Source organism: Podarcis filfolensis (genome assembly GCF_964270895.1).
Source record: "Podarcis filfolensis genome assembly, chromosome: 3".
Taxonomy (NCBI): Eukaryota; Metazoa; Chordata; class Lepidosauria; order Squamata; family Lacertidae; genus Podarcis; species Podarcis filfolensis.
In genome coordinates, this window is record NC_139606.1 from 48,475,799 (window position 1) to 48,494,161 (window position 18,363).

The 18,363-nt window shown below is 46.7% G+C and overlaps 1 protein-coding gene across 4 annotated transcripts in view; it reads left to right on the forward strand.

Annotated features, from left to right (window-relative positions):
• The first annotated feature begins 358 nt into the window (after nucleotides 1-358).
• GRIK2 (glutamate ionotropic receptor kainate type subunit 2) overlaps nucleotides 359-18,363 on the forward strand; it is a 439,539-nt gene continuing 421,534 nt past the window's right edge. The window contains exons 1-2 of one of the 4 annotated variants that reach the window (XM_083608281.1): nucleotides 359-582; nucleotides 7,031-7,576. In XM_083608281.1, the coding sequence (XP_083464407.1) occupies nucleotides 7,462-7,576 (115 nt within the window). In that variant the 5' untranslated portion in view covers nucleotides 359-582; nucleotides 7,031-7,461. The remainder of the gene's footprint in view (nucleotides 583-7,030; nucleotides 7,577-18,363) is intronic. The other 3 variants (XM_083608278.1, XM_083608280.1, XM_083608279.1) reach the window with 3 other exon arrangements.

The following is an 18,363-nucleotide window of genomic DNA, read 5'->3' on the forward strand; positions in this document are numbered from 1 at the left end:
GGGGTTAATCCGTTGGGTGACAGAAGCGCACTCTGCCCAGGCCTCGAGGCGCACTCTTCGTTTCATAGCAGAATGCCGCCGGCCTGAACTGAAGCCCTGGGCTGCTCGAGAGCAAACCGGGGTCTTTAAAAGAGACCGGCGATTCGACGGGTCGCTCTTACAAAGAAAGTGTGTGGGATCCGGGGCCCTTGGGAGAGGCGGATCCGCTGCGGAGTGGGGTCTGGGTGGGAGCAGAGACGGCTTGGGCTGGCTTTAAAGCAGACTCCGTCCTTTTGCCCTTTGCTCTGCGCTGCGGCCGGCTTCGCCTCCTGCCGGCTCCAGCCTTGGGCTTGGGGGTGCCCAGGAAGGCGGCGGGGAAAAGCGGCGCTGCGCCTTTAACGGGCTCTGCGCGGAGCTCCCGGCAGGAGGCGTGTCTCTCGCTCTAGCTCGCTCGCTCGCCCGCCTGCCTCGGCTCGGCTGCCTCGGCTGCGGCTCTCCAGTGAGCTCGGCGCGCCGCCTCGGCTCCTCAGCCCCAGAGCCCCGTCCAAAGCCAGCTCCGCTGACTTTTCTCCTCCCCGGCCGCCCTGGGCAGCAGCGGACAAGGTAAGGAGACCTCCCCGATCTGCCCTGGGACGCCAAAACACCCATCTCCCGCTTTCTGTGTGTAGCTAGATCTCTGGGCTTAGAGATACTTCACAGACGAATTATTTCATTTTATTGAGGATTGGGACGCGAGGCGCCACAAAAAGAGCGAAGGGGACGCAGCAGCACCTCGAAGCGATCGGGATGGGTGGGTGGGTGGATGGGAGGGAGCGGGCGGGCACTTCTGGGCGCTGCCCGGATCTCTCTCCCCAGCACAGCGAGGCAGGCGGGGGAGAAGATAGACGGGGCGAGCAGAAACTCCGACGGAAGGAGCATCTGTCTTCCTTTCGAGCCACATCTTTCATCCCGGTGTTTATCTCATTCATCTCTTAAGGCAGTTGGGTCTCCCCCTCTCTCAATGCCAGGCTAAGAGCTCACTTACTTTGCAGCAAGTTCAACGGGAATCAGTAGGGCTCCCAATGAAAAGTGGCTAGGAGGACGGAGATGCAACTTTGCCTGCTTGCCTATCCATCGCCTCCACTCGCGCTTTGGCAAGGGGGTCGTACACTTCTCCCCACCCCCCACCCCGCACTCAAAACTGGTCTTTCGCAACAGCCTGTGGTACCGCGGGAAGCTTCCCGCTGCCTTTTCCTAAGCGGAGAGACTCTCCCTTCGTCCGGAGCTTCGGAGGGGAGTCTCCGAGGTTTCCAAAAACGGAGCTTGAGGCGGTGCGATTCTGCTTCTGCTTCTTTTCCGTGCCCACCCTGATCCGAAAGCTTTTCTTCTCCATAGCAACGACGTGTGTCTGTTTATAATACATCAAATCGCCCAGTTGGAAAGGGGTGGGGGGAAGGAAGAGAGAGACTTGTCATTTAACCAGGGAGCTTAGGGTGCCATCCGCAGCCCATGGGTACTGTGAATGGCACAACTCCCATTTGCCTAGCCCTGGGGAATGCCTCGGAGTTGTACCCTTTGGTCGTGGAGTCCACAGAGCCATGCTAATTTCAAGGGGGCTTTCTTAAGTCGGTGGGTTGCAGTTTTTTGGGTGTCAAAGAAAAAGAGATGTCGGTTCTTTTGCCACCCCCGATTCGCAAGTCGATTAAGCCCAAGGGCTTGAAACCGATTCCCAGTCCGAGCTAGCACCCAGCAGCTACGTTGAAGAACTTGAGTGGAAACCAATGGGGACTCGGTTGGCTTCAGTCCAGGCACTTCGCCTTGTCTAGGCTGTATATGTGCCAACCGGCCCCCAGCTGGCTGAGAGCCAGGCATTCCTGTTTAATTGATTTGTAGATCGGGGTTTTAGACTGCCAGGACAACAGTCCTATTCCCCAGCCTCCTCCTGATGATCTAAGAACGAACCGGGACAAGCAAAACCGGCTTCCTTAGTGCAAACTCTCCTTAAAGGCCGAATTGCCCCTTCCCCGAGGAAATCGCCCTTAGACAGAAACGTGCCTTTGTGTAATTAGTAATGGTTGTAAAATGCAATAGAAAAAAAATAGAGGGAAGCAAAGAATGAAGGATAAAGGAAAGCTTTTTAAATTCCTTTAAACTTTGTGAAGTGAAAGCCTAGTTGGGGTGGGTGGGGAAAAGACATCAGGAGGAGGTGGCGGAGGTGGAGGAGTGATATATGGACCAAATCATAAATGTTTGCATTCGCTGGTTGAAAATATGCTCAGATGTGCACCGCTGTGAAGTCCAAAAAGTGCCTGAACAAGTAAATCTATCATATCCTCGGCTCCTTAATTAGGATGCACGTCTCTTCGGCAGCTAAAAAATTAATTACCACCTTAAAATCCCATTAATCATCGGCGCAGCAGAAACAGGACTGTGAATCTGGGCTCCGCTAATAACCGGCAACCGGGGATCCTCTTGCTTCAGTGGCTGCTGGTGGGAGTGAAGGAGTGGGCCGGGATGTGTTTTCTGAACTGATAATATCAACATTCATTCGAGTGCTTTGGCAAAGGGCGCGCGGGGAGGTGGGGGCAGAGGGAGGCCCAGCTTAGCCTACTATGAGCTTAGCTCAGCAAAGCTGCAAGAGATGTCTGCGCGCGCGCGCACACACACACACACACGGAATGCTGGTCAGGTGTTGCAAAAAACCCACCCGGGCCTTTCTTCAGAACAGCAGGATAAGAAATCTGATGGGAGCTGGCAGAACTAAAAGGCCTGTTTGTTGGAGTAGGGCTGCTTGTGGGGAATAGAAGTTCAAGAGTCAACATTTGTCAAAGGCCCTGTCTAAATTCACTGAGAGCTTTCAAACAGTGAGGGGGAAATTGAATTTTCCAAGGCCCTTCTCCCAATCCCTAGAACCAGATGGTAGACGAAATCACCTTGACCTGCAGCTAGGAAGCCTCTCCGCACCCCCCGCCAAGCTTTCAAATCTCCTTCCAGTAGAAAGAGTATTTTTAAAGAAACCTCATGTAGGGGAAGCAGGTTAGTGAATGTACAATTAATGCCAATGAAACTCTTAGCTTATTCAGGAATACTGCATCAGAAGAATTGCTTTATTATCCAGGGCATGCGTTTTTAGATTGATTTCATATTATTCGCCATCCAGCTTTCCGTGCTTGATATATGTATTTTCATTTCCACTTCACCTGCGCTGTGACCTTGGATAGCGAAAAGATGTTCCTGCTAGACAACGTATGGCGAAGAGGTAGAGTAAATCAAGATGCACAACAGGAAATTGAGTATTTAAAGCTCCCCCTCCCCAGCAACTCTCTAGTGGTGAAGGGCGGGGTCGCAGTTAAATAGGTTCCAGGGAACCACTGTCAGAAAAGAGACATATTAACAGGCCAAGTCATAATCGGCTTCCTCGGCGAAATGCCATAAAATCAAAGCTCTTAAACCTTGGGACTATGTTGAGGAAAATGCCAAGGGGGGAACTGTGGGTACTTCTGGTGTGTGTGTGTGTGTGTTTAATTAATAATGCACAGTGCTGTTAATAGATAGATAGATAGATGTTGGTAAATAAAGACTGAAATGCCAGCTGCAGCCTTACTTAGCAAAGGGCAATGGAGATGGTAATTTCCAAAGCCGAAATTAATTATATATTTCAGAAAAGGCCTGACTCCTCAGGGAGCAATTCGAAACCATTACAATCAACCAGCCATTAGCCATTCACATTGGTGGGAGGTGGTTTTCTGCCCTAAATGTGGCCAGTCGATTTTTCTGTACTTTCTAAACAGTTGGTGGACCAAAGACATGCATTGTGGTATAACTGTGCATTGAAGAACAGAGATCGGGAGGGCTGGAGGGCTGTTCTTTTTTTTATAGCACACTGAAAGGAAGTGAGTTATCATAAAATATAGGTAAGACAATCAAAACAGTCGAGGATAATCAAGGCAGAGACTGCATTCAATTATTTGAACTATGCAGTCAGATTGCAGGTTTAAAATATTTTGCTTGTCTCTTTGTTTTGAAGCCTTGGTGGGGGGATAATTTATTTTCCTGTCCAAATGGTACATCATACACGCTGCTATGCATAGATATAAGCACCTCGTTGCCAAATCCATTAAAGGAGTGTGTGGTGCTGTCCGTGGTGCTGAAAAGGAGAGGGGCCGTTTCCTCTACTAAATTTCTTCAGTACAAGTTCGGTAGCTGTCCGTGGTGGTGGTGATACCTTTCTGCTTCACAAGCATCAGACAAGGGTTGGAGGCGAAGACGAACGTTGCAAGATTTTAAAAAATTGCAATATCTTATTTCGATGTTTTTCTGGTTGGATGACAATGCGACAAACCTCCTAAAATGCAGGTGACTGGGAGGAAGAGGTGGGGAAGGAAACAAAATGAACAAAACCTTCCACTTTAACAAGAGATTCCCTCTCAAGTCTAGTATTAGCTGATATGTAAGCCAAAGGTTACAGTGGAAATGGTAAACGCTTTAAAAATAAAATAAAAGAGCAGCTTTAAATCCTGAACTTGTATAGTTTTCAGTGATCCAATATCTTCATGTCTAGAGACACCTGATAGGCTTTATATCAGTTCCTTAAAGTATGAAGACACTTCTTAATACTCTCAGAAACTGGTTTGCACACTCTCTTATTCAGTTGATCTTGCTCCAAGTAAAGCAAATGAGCAGCAAATCCAGGCTATCTCAAAGGCACGTTTGCCGGCGAGATATTCCAACTGCACACTGAAGGAGTCGCTAGATATCCTTGTTTTCAGCATTAGGTACTTCTTCCTCCCTGCAAGTGCTCCAGTATAGTCAGATCGTTTGATTGAATTGCCTGCTAGACTGCAGAAGTAGCCATTCATGATACTTGTTTTTGACACAGGAGTTAGATTTCCATCTTAAAAAAACGAACCCAAAAAACCTAGCAATGTTTAGTTATCCCTTAGTAGCAGGTAGGTTTCAGTCGGCACTTTGAAGTGTGCAGAGGAATGTCAGTGCCTGTAACAATAGAAAGTTACTCGGATTTGCTATCCATCCTATAGCGCGAGCTTCTGGACAGTCACAGGTCCAAATTAAAATAGATGCATTAAGGCTGCAATTCTATTCAGACTTCTCTGGGAGTAAGTCCCGGTAGACCAGTGAGTAGGATCGGAAGTAAGAAACAGACTCTATATTTCTTGATACAGTTGGAACTAGAGAACTTGGTCCTAGATCCAATTGCATAAATAGTCAGTTTTCCCGCAGGTATAGGTGTATGCTTCACTTAAATATGATCTCGGCCGTCTTGATTGATAGAATTTTAGACATTCTACTGCATTAAAGTGGGCTAGCCTCCAAACAGAAGATTAATCTCCATTCATTTTTGTATGGCGATAATAGGAATGATCTCCCCCACCCTGTCTCACGTAGTTAGTAGTCTGATTCATGGAAGACTTTCCATTAGGGCTATATAAAATGCGGGCTTCTCCTCTACCAATGTGTTTTAATGACTCCTCAAAGGTTCAAACCCCCCACTTTTTAACTTTTTTTTAAACCTCCCTCCTTGTGTAGAAAATAAGGGAGGGGGAATCTGCCACCATTGACACTAGTGAATAAATATTTTAATGGGTGGTGGTGGTAGTGGGTAGTTAAAGCAAAGTGATTGAAACGATAGCTACTTAAGAAGGCAAATATCTTCTGCTCCAGCGAAGGCTACAAACTGCACACCACTTACACAAGCCCAGTCCTTATATATCAGTGGTACTACTCGGGAGTAAATAGTTTGGGAACTGGGAAACACAAAGCTTTCATTTCAACAGACTGTATATTCCAGTTGTGTTGTAAGTACTGTCCTCCCCCCAAAGGGGAGGCATTTAAAAACTGAGAGCCTTCGCAATGCTATTAGCCAGATATTTTTAAAAATGAGGGACGTCTCGAAAAAACAATCCATATCTCATCCACTCATTATTATTTCTGGGTGCACAGTGTAGGTCCTTCAGCGGAGTATAAATTTTTAATCCTAACAATTCCTGTCCTAACGTAGATGTTTAGTGAGTCAGTGATCAAATTACTATTGAAGGAAATGAGCATTTGATGGGCATAAACAGTAGAAAGTGAATGAGAATGTCCGGACATATGGAAAGAAGAAAAACCTGTTTGTGGATATGTTTTGAAACAATAATAACGTCATCGCCCCCACCCCCATCTCTTAAACGAAGTGCTGTCTCCCCAGCCAGCCATTCAAAAATTAATACTGATAATATCTGTCTCTCTCACCCAAAGGCTGCAATTCTAACTCCACTTACCTGGGAGTAAGCCCTACTGATTACTCAGTGGGGATTACTTCTGAGTAGCCATGGTTAGGATTGCAGCATGCAATTTGGTTGTATTGAAACAGGTCCGCAGCCAGTTCAAGACTTTGTCCTTAGTCCCCCTGTAGCTCTGTTGGGGCTGTGCTGACGGACCATTGTCCAGACTGGGGGCTTGGGCTCAGAGGAGCCAGCATTGTGTACACCTGAAGCTGAACCAGGCACCAACTCAGCCACATTCTTTTTGGGTTTAACTAGGGCTACGAGCCTGGTGCGTGTCAATCTCCTTCCATGGGCGTTCTGCCCAATAACTCCCGGGGCTTCAGATCGTACACCCAGACGGAGTCGGAGACCTCCTTCTGCTCCTTTCCCAGAACACGGCTGGACCTTATTGGAAGAGAACCATCAGAATGTTAGGCACGTCATGCAGCCAAGTTGGAATAATAATAATAATAATAATAATAATAATAATAATAATAATAATAATTTCCAAGAGGCGATGGGATCGGTTGCATAAGAGGCCCGGGGAAGGCTTGTGTGGCTGGCAGCCTTAAGGCAAGACGAGCTCTCTCGCTTTCTCGCACTTCATCTTGGCTGCGCGTCAGAAGCCGTGCAGCAGTGCAGCAGAAGGGGAGCCCAACGGCCAGGCGAGTACCCGCCTCTCGCTCGGCAGCGGTTTCGCAAGCTCGGGTTGCCGATTGATTTCTCTCTCTCTCTCTCTCTCTCTCTCCCCCCCCACCCGCTCCTCGTCTTTCTCCCCCCACCATCTCTTCTCGCCTGCCTCCTAGGTTCGCCCGACTGGCCACGGCGCCTGCCTATGCCTGCCCGTGTGTGCGCGCTCGGGTGCGCGTGTGTGCGTGTGTGTGTTTGGATTTCTCGAGGATCCTCTCCCCGCCCCGCGCTCAGCCCGACGACCATGGATGTCCCACCATTCCTTGCAGTTGAAGGTTGCTCCTTGGCGCAGTGAATGAAGATCATGCAGGGATTGCTAATGGCTTTGGGAAGCGGAGAGCCTCTCCCCTCGGTGTGACCATGCCGTGATCGCGTCTCCGGGCCAAACACTTCCGCGGCTCCGCAAGCTCGTGGAAACCGACCGCAGCGGCGGGGCTGGTGGCGGCTGCTGGTGGCGGCGGCGGCGCTGCTGGGGGGGACAAAAAGCGGACGCTTGAAGCGAAGGGGGCCAAGAGGAAAAGCGGCGCGTGTGTGCGTAGGAAACACCATGAAGATTATTTCCCCGATTCTAACTCATCCAGTCTTCAGAGGCACCATTCGGCTCCTGCTTTGCTTACTGTGGATTGGATATTCCCAAGGAACCACGCATGTGTTGAGATTCGGTAAGGCGGCTTTCCCTCCCTCCCCCCACCCCCCGTAACGTTTGCTGGCATCTCTATGTTTCCCGAGGATTTTGCCAAGGAAGGAGGGGGCAGGTTGAAAGGAGCGGGGAAACGCGGGTGGGTGGGTGATGGAGCTACTTCCGGGCTAACACGAGTATGTTTTTGTCTCCTCCCTATTGTATTAAGGCGCCAACTCCAGCCTTCGCCTTCTTTTCCCAGCGGCTGCAAAGCAGAGCGCGGTCGCCCCGGTCTCGATAATCCTAGGGAACTGACTAGCGCCCGCCCCAACCAAGGCGGGTCTGGGCTGGTCTTAAACCCAGCTTGCTTTGTTGCTGCCTCTTTTGGAGTTGCCACAGTGCGGGTGGGAAGCCTCTGGGTCTGGAGGGCCGTTGCTGTGTTCATAGTTGGCAGTTGCCCCAAATGCAACCCCCATCCTCACCCCGGCAGTCTCTGCCCACAGAGATGCCAAATGCCAGGGCAATGTTGCTGACCACAGCCCTGGAAGGAAGGTCTCTCCGGCGCTGTGTCTCCTTTAACGTTTGTTTACTAGCAGTTAAGGGGCCTTTGAATTAGGGGGGATCAGGCCGTTTGATAACGGAGGAAATTAGGAAACTGCTTTTCAGGTTCTAGCCCCCACCCCCGACCTCCTCAAATGATCAGCGAACTGGGAGCTGGTAACGATTTCTTCGTTGACTCAGAGAGTGCGATCCACGCACCACACAAGCCAAATGTCCTGCTTTTAAAGAAGCCTGACTGATGCCTACAGGTGCCATCCACATCCCATCCAAGTCAATGGAGTAACTTCCGCTGAGAATGATCTTCAAGCACACCCGTTTACTCGCGAGTAGGTGGCAGCAAGGCGGGTTGTGGATCACGGGGTGAAGTTTCTTGCCCTCAACGCGCCACTCTTGTTCCATGGGGGTTGGTAGAGTGTTTTCCGAGTGAGTGATTGATGGGTCGTGGCCAAAGAAACGCTCGAAGTTTCAGGAGCGTGCCGGAGATTCAGATGCCACCACTGAATCTTAGACTTGCTCCCCGACAGTTCTTCTTTATAAGCTGTCTTTTAACCATCTTTGTGGACCCCAAAAATGTGGACTGTCAGGGTAGAGGAGAAAGGTGTCCACCAGCCACGCTGCAAGGTCAGGGTTTTGTTGTGAATCTCCCAGAGCAACGTTGTCCGAGGAAAGTTATTCCAAAGTTAGGCGAGAATTAAAGCAGACAAAGAGCAGGAAGCAGCGAACCTTGCAGGTGTTTACGACCCAGTCCTAGAGAATGTGTAATCCCATTGAAGCCAATGTTGAACTGAACAGTTCTGGATTTCATGCCCTGGCGTTTGACCAAAGTACTAGTGAGATATGGATGAGGCTTGGGGCAGGGGAGGGTGGCGAGAGCGCGGGGAGTTGCTGTCCCAAGCGAGAGGCGCCCTTAATTTCCCATAGACGCAATCCTTCTCTCCAACCATCATTAAACATTTCCACTCCGGAGTCCCTAGGGACTCTTTGCTTTCGCTTGTTTAAAACCGGAGAAAATAAATCTGGGTGTCGTAAGAGAAGTCGGTCCTGATTCCAAAAGCAGCGGGTTGGTATTGATCAGCTGTGCTGGATTCTGAGTCGCCCTCCCCCCCCCGCAGTGATTCTTAAAGCAGGTTGCTCTTAGCAACCATCTTCAGGAATGCCTGGATTCCTTTGAATAAAGCTCAAGATGGTCCGGGGGGCGTGGGGTGGGTTGAACTTCAGGGAAGTCTGACCTGTAGCTCGTTGAAAGCAGCGGGGAGCTGTCTGTTGTTTGTGACAGGAGGCACGAGTGCCTGGTTATGACCGAACGGTGGGATCCGCTGGGCTGTGAGAGTCAATGCGCTGTTCCTTACGCCTTTCCCAAAAGATGCTCTCCGAGTGAATGGAAGGTGCCTTGCCCGGGAATTTCCCCCCGGTGCTAGCTTGTTCCAATGAAACATTGACTTAGAAGAACGTTGTTGATCGATCAGACAGTAGAGGTGACGCCCCCTCTTTCTAAAGGCACACGTAGACTCTGGGCACCTATCAATCCCTCTAGAGTTTAGACGGCAAGGAATATACTACTTCCAAAGTAACGGCCCAATTGTGCACTGACATACTTGGATTAGAACCATGTAATCCCACTGAGTCAAATGTGTGTGTATTTGAAATCAGTTTAAATCCCATTGCTTCATTTTAACAGGGTTGTGGAACAGGTTGGTACTCTCACTTCCCAAACTATTTTCTGCTTCCTCCAAAAAACAATCTGCTAGGACTGAAGACCGCGTGTAGGTTTAGAATCGCAGAGTTTATCGCTCGTCCCGTCCTCCGTCCCCCCCCCCCAGCTAAGCAGTTACATTTTATTGGAGGGAGGGAGCAAAGGTTGCGTGAGATGCGAGGCCTTTGATTACCAGCTGTGCCCGTCGCCTAATGTTGCCAGGAAATGCCTTATGCCTTTTATCGAGGCATTTCAGTATGTGTTGGGGGGTGGTATGCGTGTAGAGGCATAACTCGGAGAGATGATGGAAAACAGAAATAATTGGGGGTTAGCTGAGCGACAGGGAGCTGGATTCTGAGATCCTCAACCGCTGTTGTACCGGCTCCCGCTTTCTATCTTCTCTCTGGAACCAGAAGGGGATCAAGAACCAGCAAAAAACCCGCACCCTCTTCACCGCTAGCTACTGTGATTGGCATTTCCCGCGGGTATCCGTCCCTTTCCGTGTTGCCTCTTTTACGCGCGAAAGTTTAGGTGGATCACAATCTGTGAGAAGCTGTTGCTACCTGGTAATTAACGCTCCATCAGAGGCGTTCAACCAGTTCGGGCCCAGCAAGGCCAAGCGATACAATGGAAGACCCTGCCTGGGTCGCTGCCTGCGTTTGCTGGAGCTCATTATGAGCACAACAAGCAAACGGCCAAGTTTGTTGCGGGCGGCCTCTGCACAAATGTATTATCTAGCGACACGCAGGCAAGTTTCTTACTTTACAGTTTGCCCGAAGGGAGAGAGACCTAAAAAAGGGGCTTCAATGGGCTTTTAGGTTCTGGACTTTGCACAGTGAGAGGAGAGGCCGATAAGAGGGTCATTGCAGGAGCATTGCTGCAGATTTCGGTGAAAATCTCGCATTGGCGCTCCCTGTGTTAAACAAATAAGGTGGAAGTCGGAAGCATAGATTTTTATTTTTATTGCGTCGGATGCAGAAATGTTCTGTTGGGGCATAGCTATGGGGGCCTGCGTATCTCAAAGGACTTTCACTGATTTTATAAATCTAGGCTTTTGGAAGGTATTTTCCTTCCACAATGTGCTAGGGAATACATTTACTTAACATTGATCTGTCCAATAATTACTCATCACAGAAGGACGCTTAGTGAGGAGCTCCACTGCCTTGAACACACTAGGATATCGTTTCAGTACCACGGTCAGTTCCCGGAGTTTCTGATAGTCCTGGTCTGTGCTCTCTTTTGATCACCTCGCTATGGAAAGGTTGTTTTCTTCACCCAGCTTCTTGTTATGTGGATTTGCAGTTCTGCAAGCTGTGTATCTTAATGAATTCTATATTCTTGAGCCTTTGGGCCATAGTAGTTTAACTTCTGGAAGAAATTTCCTTTTGAAATCAGTGGGACGCCAAACCTAAACACATATTTACTTTCTTCCAGGTAACTATTGTTTACGTTCTGCCTGCTGGTTTGATTAGAAGGATCCAATGGGCTCTTTGCTTCACTCAGGTCCCCAAATCAAATGAGCATCACAGGGTGCAAGCAAGACTTGCACTTCCATCTTAAAAGCATATCTTAAAACTTGAGCTGCCTCTTGATTAGTGACAACATAATTCATCGTGTACATTTTATTCCATTGGAAAAATGTTTAAATTTGCCTGCATTCACATATGAGTAAAGCAATAGCTCTGAGGAATATAGGAAACTGTGGGGTTTTTTTTTTTTGCTTTTGGAAGATGTATCAGTGTTGTTGTAGCCACCATCTTGGAACAGGCATACTCTCTTTAGTATGTGAGAGAAGAGTGAATGATCCTTTTAAGATTGTGCTTTCCACCTACAGCTTTCATAGATTTATCTATCTATTAAAAAAAAACTCTCTCCTGCTCCTCCTGATTAATAGGATGAAATATTTTTAGTTTATGAAAAACTTTTTAAACAATTAATTTAATGAATTAATTGATTAAACATTGCCCTAAAGGAAAAGGTAAAGGGACCTCTGACCATTAGATCCAGTCACGAATGACTCTGGGGTTGCGGCGCTCATCTCGCTTTACTGGCCAAGGCAGCTGGCATACAGCTTCTGGGTCATGTGGCCAGCATGACTCAGCCACTTCTGGCAAACCAGAGCAGTGCACGGAAACGCCGTTTACCTTCCTGCCGGAGCGGTACCTATTTATCTACTTGCACTTTGATGTGCTTTTGAACTGCTAGGTTGGCAGGAGCAGGGACCGAGCAACGGGAGCTCACCCCGTCGCGGGGATTCGAACTGAAGGGGTGAAGGGGCATATTACAATATTGTTCTATTTATCCCAAAAGGGGAGGTTTTTCTACACCAGCCAGAAGGACAGGGTTTTTTCTGTTGCTTAGATGTTACAGTGAAAATAGGCCTATCTCAGGAATGTCTAGGCCTAGGCGGGTGAGAGATAAGAGCAAGGCTAGATGGATGTTTCATTCTGGCCCCAGACAGGGGGAGACTGAAGACAAGGAGGCGAGTTGAAAGGGAGGAGTAAGTAATGCAGGAGACAAAGCCTCATTTTATTGCCACTAGTATAAATCACATGTTTTACATTTGAACACGTGTTGAGGTTCATGGCGTGGAGAGGCTGGTGCAGGAAGGAAAGGGGGGCAAGTCCATGTAAGGACATAGGAAGTTGCCATAACTTTCGGTTTACAAGAGATCAGGTGGTATTCTATTCTGCAAATCTATATAAAGGGGGCACACCCTGACTAGGGGGTGCAGATTGCAAACTTATTGCTCTGTACTTTTGTTTGGCATATGCACTTCAAATAAAAATCCTGTTAATAACCTGCAAGGATGTTTTGCCGCTTTGTGTGAATCTGTGCTTCAGGGACCCAAGAGCAGATATGTGTGGTCCTTCAGAACCACCGACCTTCTGATCGGCAAGACCTAGGCTCTGTGGTTTAGACCACAGCATTGCCCTACTTAACAGTAAATCTCACTGTTCCCACTGGTAAGAGTGATTAGAACAGTAACTTCAGTAATCAGTCTGCTGCAGGGGTTTGGCATACCTTTGGGCCTGTGGACACATTGGCAAACTGAGGAATCTATCACAGGCACTCTGCAACGAGGCATGCACCACAACCAATTTGATTGGCTACTGGAGAATGCTTGTTTCAAGCTTAATTGAAGCAGGGCCAGGGCCAGGGGCAGGGCATCCTGTGGGCACCAGGGAAGGTCTCTGGGGGCCCATGTGGATGGTTCATGGTCTATTGTGTGTAAAAAATTTGAAACAGGTCAGAGGGGCAGTGCAAACACCACTGCTTCATACAGGAAAATCAAACAGTTTCCAGTAAGGATATGTAATAACTGAAAAGGACACTTAGTATCTCCTTGGAGTACTGCCTGTTTCTTATTTGGTGTACACACAATCACATTTTTAGATCTCGCTTTGGCATTTTCTATTATACTACAGTATTTAAGGATGTCCTTATACCTAGCACATGTCAAATGGCCCTCAAAGATAGCTTACAAAGAATAATGGATTAATCAATAGTTGAAAGCATGGCATAGAGTAGAGCAGTCAAACAGGAGCCCTTGCTGTAATATTGCCCTCTGAGAGTACTGTTATTGGGGAGCAGAGTGCTCTTGCACTTATGTCCTGCTTGTAGGCTTCGCACAGGCACCTGGTTGGCTACTGTGAGAGCAGGATATTAGGCTAGATGGGCCATTGGCTTGGTCCCGAAGGCTCCTCTCATGTTATTGTGAGTATACTTATGTGGAGACTGAGCCCTTTGATGGTGTGGAGCAGAAACTGGGAGAAGGAGAAAGCCTTTCTCCACCCCAGCAAGCTAACCAATCAGGTTTCTTTATTCCTGAGGAGACCCTTTTCCTGCCCTTCCCTGGGAGCTGCAGCCTTTTCCAACTGAATGACTACTCTATGTGTTAAGCTCAATCAAATTTCTTCAGAACCTAGTAGCAAGTTGTTGTCATGCAGCCATACTATTAATTTTCTAAAATACAAACTACATACAAGGAGATAACAATTTATGCTATTCTGTAGTATGAGGTTACCATGCTGGGGATATTCATTGGGCCTTTCTGTCTGCTTTTTGTAAATATATGCAAAAAATTAAGGGCAGCCTAAAGATCAGAGGAGTGTGGAGCCTTGTAATTTTTTTAGCACAAGGACTTCATAACCTTCAATTCCATGCTGGTTGTGACTTATGCATTCTCTTTACTCTGAAGAAGCCTTGAGATCCAGTTGAGACCTCAGATGTAGCCTTTAGGGATTCAGCTAGTTAACATTACTCTAATCCAAATGCTAATTATCTTTGAATGCATACTATATTTAAGACTTGAAGATGCAGTTTGCTGGAAAATTTCCCCACACCCAGCCTACAGTCGTCAGGCTCATGATTCCTACTGCCTTCAATGGGAGTCAGAATAAGTGATATATAGATTGCAGACACAAAATGTTGCATGGCATCTTTATGCTTTCTTAATCCCTCATCTTCATCCTTCTTTGAATGGCATATTATTGGCAGCTGAAGGCCATTTTTCTTGTCAAAAAGAGACAGTAGGACTTTGTATCATGTGTGGTTTGTCAGGGTCTTGAGATGCATGTTTGTATCAAGAGTGTTTTACTAAACTCTGATCCTAGTCAGGTCCCTAGAGTCAAATTTCTACTTTAATTTGTTACACTTTCTGGAAAATAATGGTACAGACACAGCCCTTTTGAGTAAGAAAGTAAAAAGCAAAGGAAGAAGGAAATTGCCATTTTTGCTCACCACTTTTTGTTGCTTAGGTGTCCCTTCAACATTATGCAGTTTCTGGCTTTGTATCTACAGGGGTGCCCTTTAAGTGTTCAGGTTGGGAAATGGGGAGGGGAAAGACAAGCTCCATGCCATCTCCATGTTTTATGGTGTTATTGCTTAGGAGCACTCATATCCCTGGGTATGTCTTAGACACCATCAAAAAAACTCTTTAAACACTCATCTTTAATTTTAAATATATCCATGAGAAGGCTTTTGAATCTTGCTGTTTAATTGCTTTTCTCACCCCTGCCACTCTGCTGAAACTTAAAATGGTACTCCTGAATATCTGCTCTGAGATACACGAACAAATTCTGTCAATGTTTCATCCCATTTGGCTGTATCAGCCAAAGAAGGACATATTTGCTCTTGCAGAACTATAAAATGAGGAGCTATCATTAGTAAGGTGGAAACAATTAGAACACTAAGAGATACAGCCCCCAAGCTAGACATTTTGGACTACAACTCCCATCAGCCCCGGCAAAATGGCCAGGGATGATGGGAGTTGGAGGGCAGATCCACACCACACACTTAAATCACATTCAATGAACATTTGACCATATTACTTTCCCCAAAGAATCCTGGGAAGTGTAGTTTCACTCTCATAGAACTGTAATTCCCAGTTACCAGGACTCTTTGGGGAAAACCATGTCCTTTAAACTCACGGAGAAGATGACTACTGATGACTGCTAGCCATGATGGCTCTGCTCTGCTTCCTCAGTTGGAGGTGACAATACTTCTGAATACCTGGAAACCACAGGAAGGGAGATTGCTCATGTGCTCAAATCCAGAATTACTGGTTTCCTGCAGACATCTTGTTAGCCATTGTGAGAACAAGATGCTGGAGCAGATGGGCCATTGGCCTGTCCCAGCAAGCTATTCTTATGTTCTTAAACATACGTTGAATGTGCTTTAAAAGAATAGTGTAGAATTGCCCGTAGTCAAAAGCAGGGCAGTCCAACACTTGGCCCTCAAGGCCTTTCTCAGTGACCCTTGACAACATTTTATCTCCCCCCCCCCCCGCCAACCGCATCCCTCATACTGCCTTCCCAAAGGAGGCACTGGCTTTGGGAAGGAGGCATGAGGGCTCTAACAGGTCCTAGAGTCCTCCTTCCCAAATCCTAGTTAGTGCTTTCCCAGCTTTGGGAAGGAGTTAGGAGGGTTTTAGAAGCCATTGCCTTGTGCCTCCTTCTCAAAGCCTCACTCTGGGAAGGCAACATGAGAGCTTGGAGAGGGGGGCATGAAATTTTGGCCTCACTACCCCTGCACACACAACAAGGCAGTGTGTGGCTCATGGGTTCTGTGTCAAAGTACTCTTGCAGTCCACTTGGTATGAAAAGTTGGACCACTCTAGGAGTATCTGGGTGGGAAAGGCTTAGTAAAACCTTGAGTGACCTCTGGTGGCAGCAGCTAAGTGAAGACTCTTTGGAGAGAAAGAGAGAACAATGACATTCCTGTGATTTAATTCCAATTTTAGTGATGGTGAGCTGTAAGTGTTAAATATGCCTGTTGCTTTCTTTAGGTTGTGTAAAAGCAATCAGGGATGAAAATGGCTATGCAGACAGCCTGAATTAAATCTCACCTTCTATTCCTAGCTTCCCATGATGGGAAGTAAAGCACAGCTAGGGCTTTTGCATGGAATGGTCCACTAATGCTCTTACTAATGGAGATTTAATGATAGGGTATTGACAGCTGGATGATTGTTTTTGCAAGGCCATTATTATAGTAACAGGGGGCCAAAAAGGAGGGCATTGAGACAATCCATGTCTTTTTCAGGGTCTCTTTCTGTGCTGGAATTGTGTCTTTTACTTGACTGTGCCCACAGCAGGCAGTGCTCTTTCCAACTGATTACTCTCTTTCTGGAAAAAAAAATATATTCTTTGCTGCTCTTTCAGTCAGTCGTCCAAGTAGGAAAGTAAAGTCAAACTGAATTATGCATTAATGCATTGAACTTGGAGAGATCACCACGACTTTCCCTGTTTTTCTGCAGGTGCTTAAACTGTGCTGGAGGATATTTGTATGGCAAGAGAGTAGCTCTGAGATTTTCAGAGAGATGTGAAAGAGCCTGGGTAGTTTTGCAGCCTCTATGGAACTGAGAGTGAGGTATTTTCTTCCCTGCTTGTTTGTTTGTTTATCGGGAGCTGGAAAAAAAAGTTCACTCGCTGAGGGCAAGAGGCCTTCTGTGTGCATTAACTAGGTATTTAAACTCAGTCTTCAGCAGGAACACCAAAAAAAAGAGGGGGAAAAATCTTTAGAGGAAAGCTAAGGTTAAGAGTCTCTCGAAGGAAGGAAGGAATGCACAGCATTGTTATTGACTGGTCCAGATTAAAGAGCAGAGAGGAAGATTTCAATTTGATAACGTCACAGCCCTTCCTGTTTTTCTTTGGCGCTTGTGCCGACAATTTTGTAAGGTAATTAAATTGGCTGATTGAAGTCACAGTGGTCATGGCGTGATAAAGACCATTTGGATTTAATGGAATTTAAAAACAACGGTGCGCAGCACACAACTCTTACCGAACAAGAATTTTAATGACCCATTCAGGGTGCTGACTAAATAGAATGTCCTGGACAAGTTTAATTGAAAGGGCAAACCCGATTAGGTGTATGCAGTCTTTATGGCCGGAGATAGGGGAATTAAAATTATCCTTTTTAAAAGACTCATTAATGCATTATCAAGATTTAAGGCCAGTCAAATAAGCTTTCTTCTATGGGGTAATCTTTGGAGGTTCCCCCGGGCCTTACCACTCCACATTTAAAGCCAAGCAACTTGTGTAAGGATGTCCTATTGATCAGAAATATAAGACAGATTTTGTTGTTGCTGTTCGTTATTGGCTGCTTTTGGTTTGTGGAAATCACGGAGAGTTCAATTAACGCTATCAATATAAATTTGAGTGGTGAGTAATGTGCTCTCTGCTAGTGGAGATAAGGAATTTGCAAATAGATTTATTTGGTGGATTCCAAGCTTGAAAGATTTCCCATTTTACACTCTGCTTTAGTTCTCTGCAAAACTGCTCTCCCTCCCATCACCCGCAATAACCTAGAGAACCCTTTTTTCTTCTGTGGTTTAATCTTCCCTGCCCTGAAATATCTCACAATGGAGGTATTGCTAGATGCTCCATCAATGACGCAAAAATAAAATAAGGTAAACTGAGGAGCCTGCTGTTTCCATTCTCATCCATTTTCAAGAGTGTATGCAATCCCATTAAAGATGTGGTGCTGTCCCACATGCTGGGAGATTAGAGGAAATGCCATGCATATCATTATGTAGTCACACTTCCATAACTGGGGGATAAAAAGGCCAGACAGTTAAAGTGGGGTCATCATTCTGTGCCTCCCAAAGTACATGGATCTTCCTAATTTCGCCATCATCAGAATGTAGCTACATGGCCATGCATGGAGCTAAGTGATGATGGAATGGCATATCTGTGCCCTAATGTAGAATATTATATGGAATCTAATATTTTTGAGCACCATGTGATAACGCTGGATGAGATATATAACATGATGATTCTTGTATATGCTTCTAAATGAGTTACATGAGGAAAGGCAGCCCATGTATTTTATTGGAGTGGTAGCAAACTTCTGAGCTTCAAAATTATGCAGAAGTAAACAATCTTCCAAGTCCAGGGCTTTGCTGCTCAGCACAAAAATACTTGGGGTATTTGCCTAGTTGACTATGGCTTGGCGCCATTTTATTCTTGCTCTAAACACTTAAGCCTCCATACACCTTCTGCGTAGCCAGAAACTAATCTTCCAATTTGTTAAATGGTAAGCAATTTCAATAGAAGGCATCGCCTCACTTGCTCTGT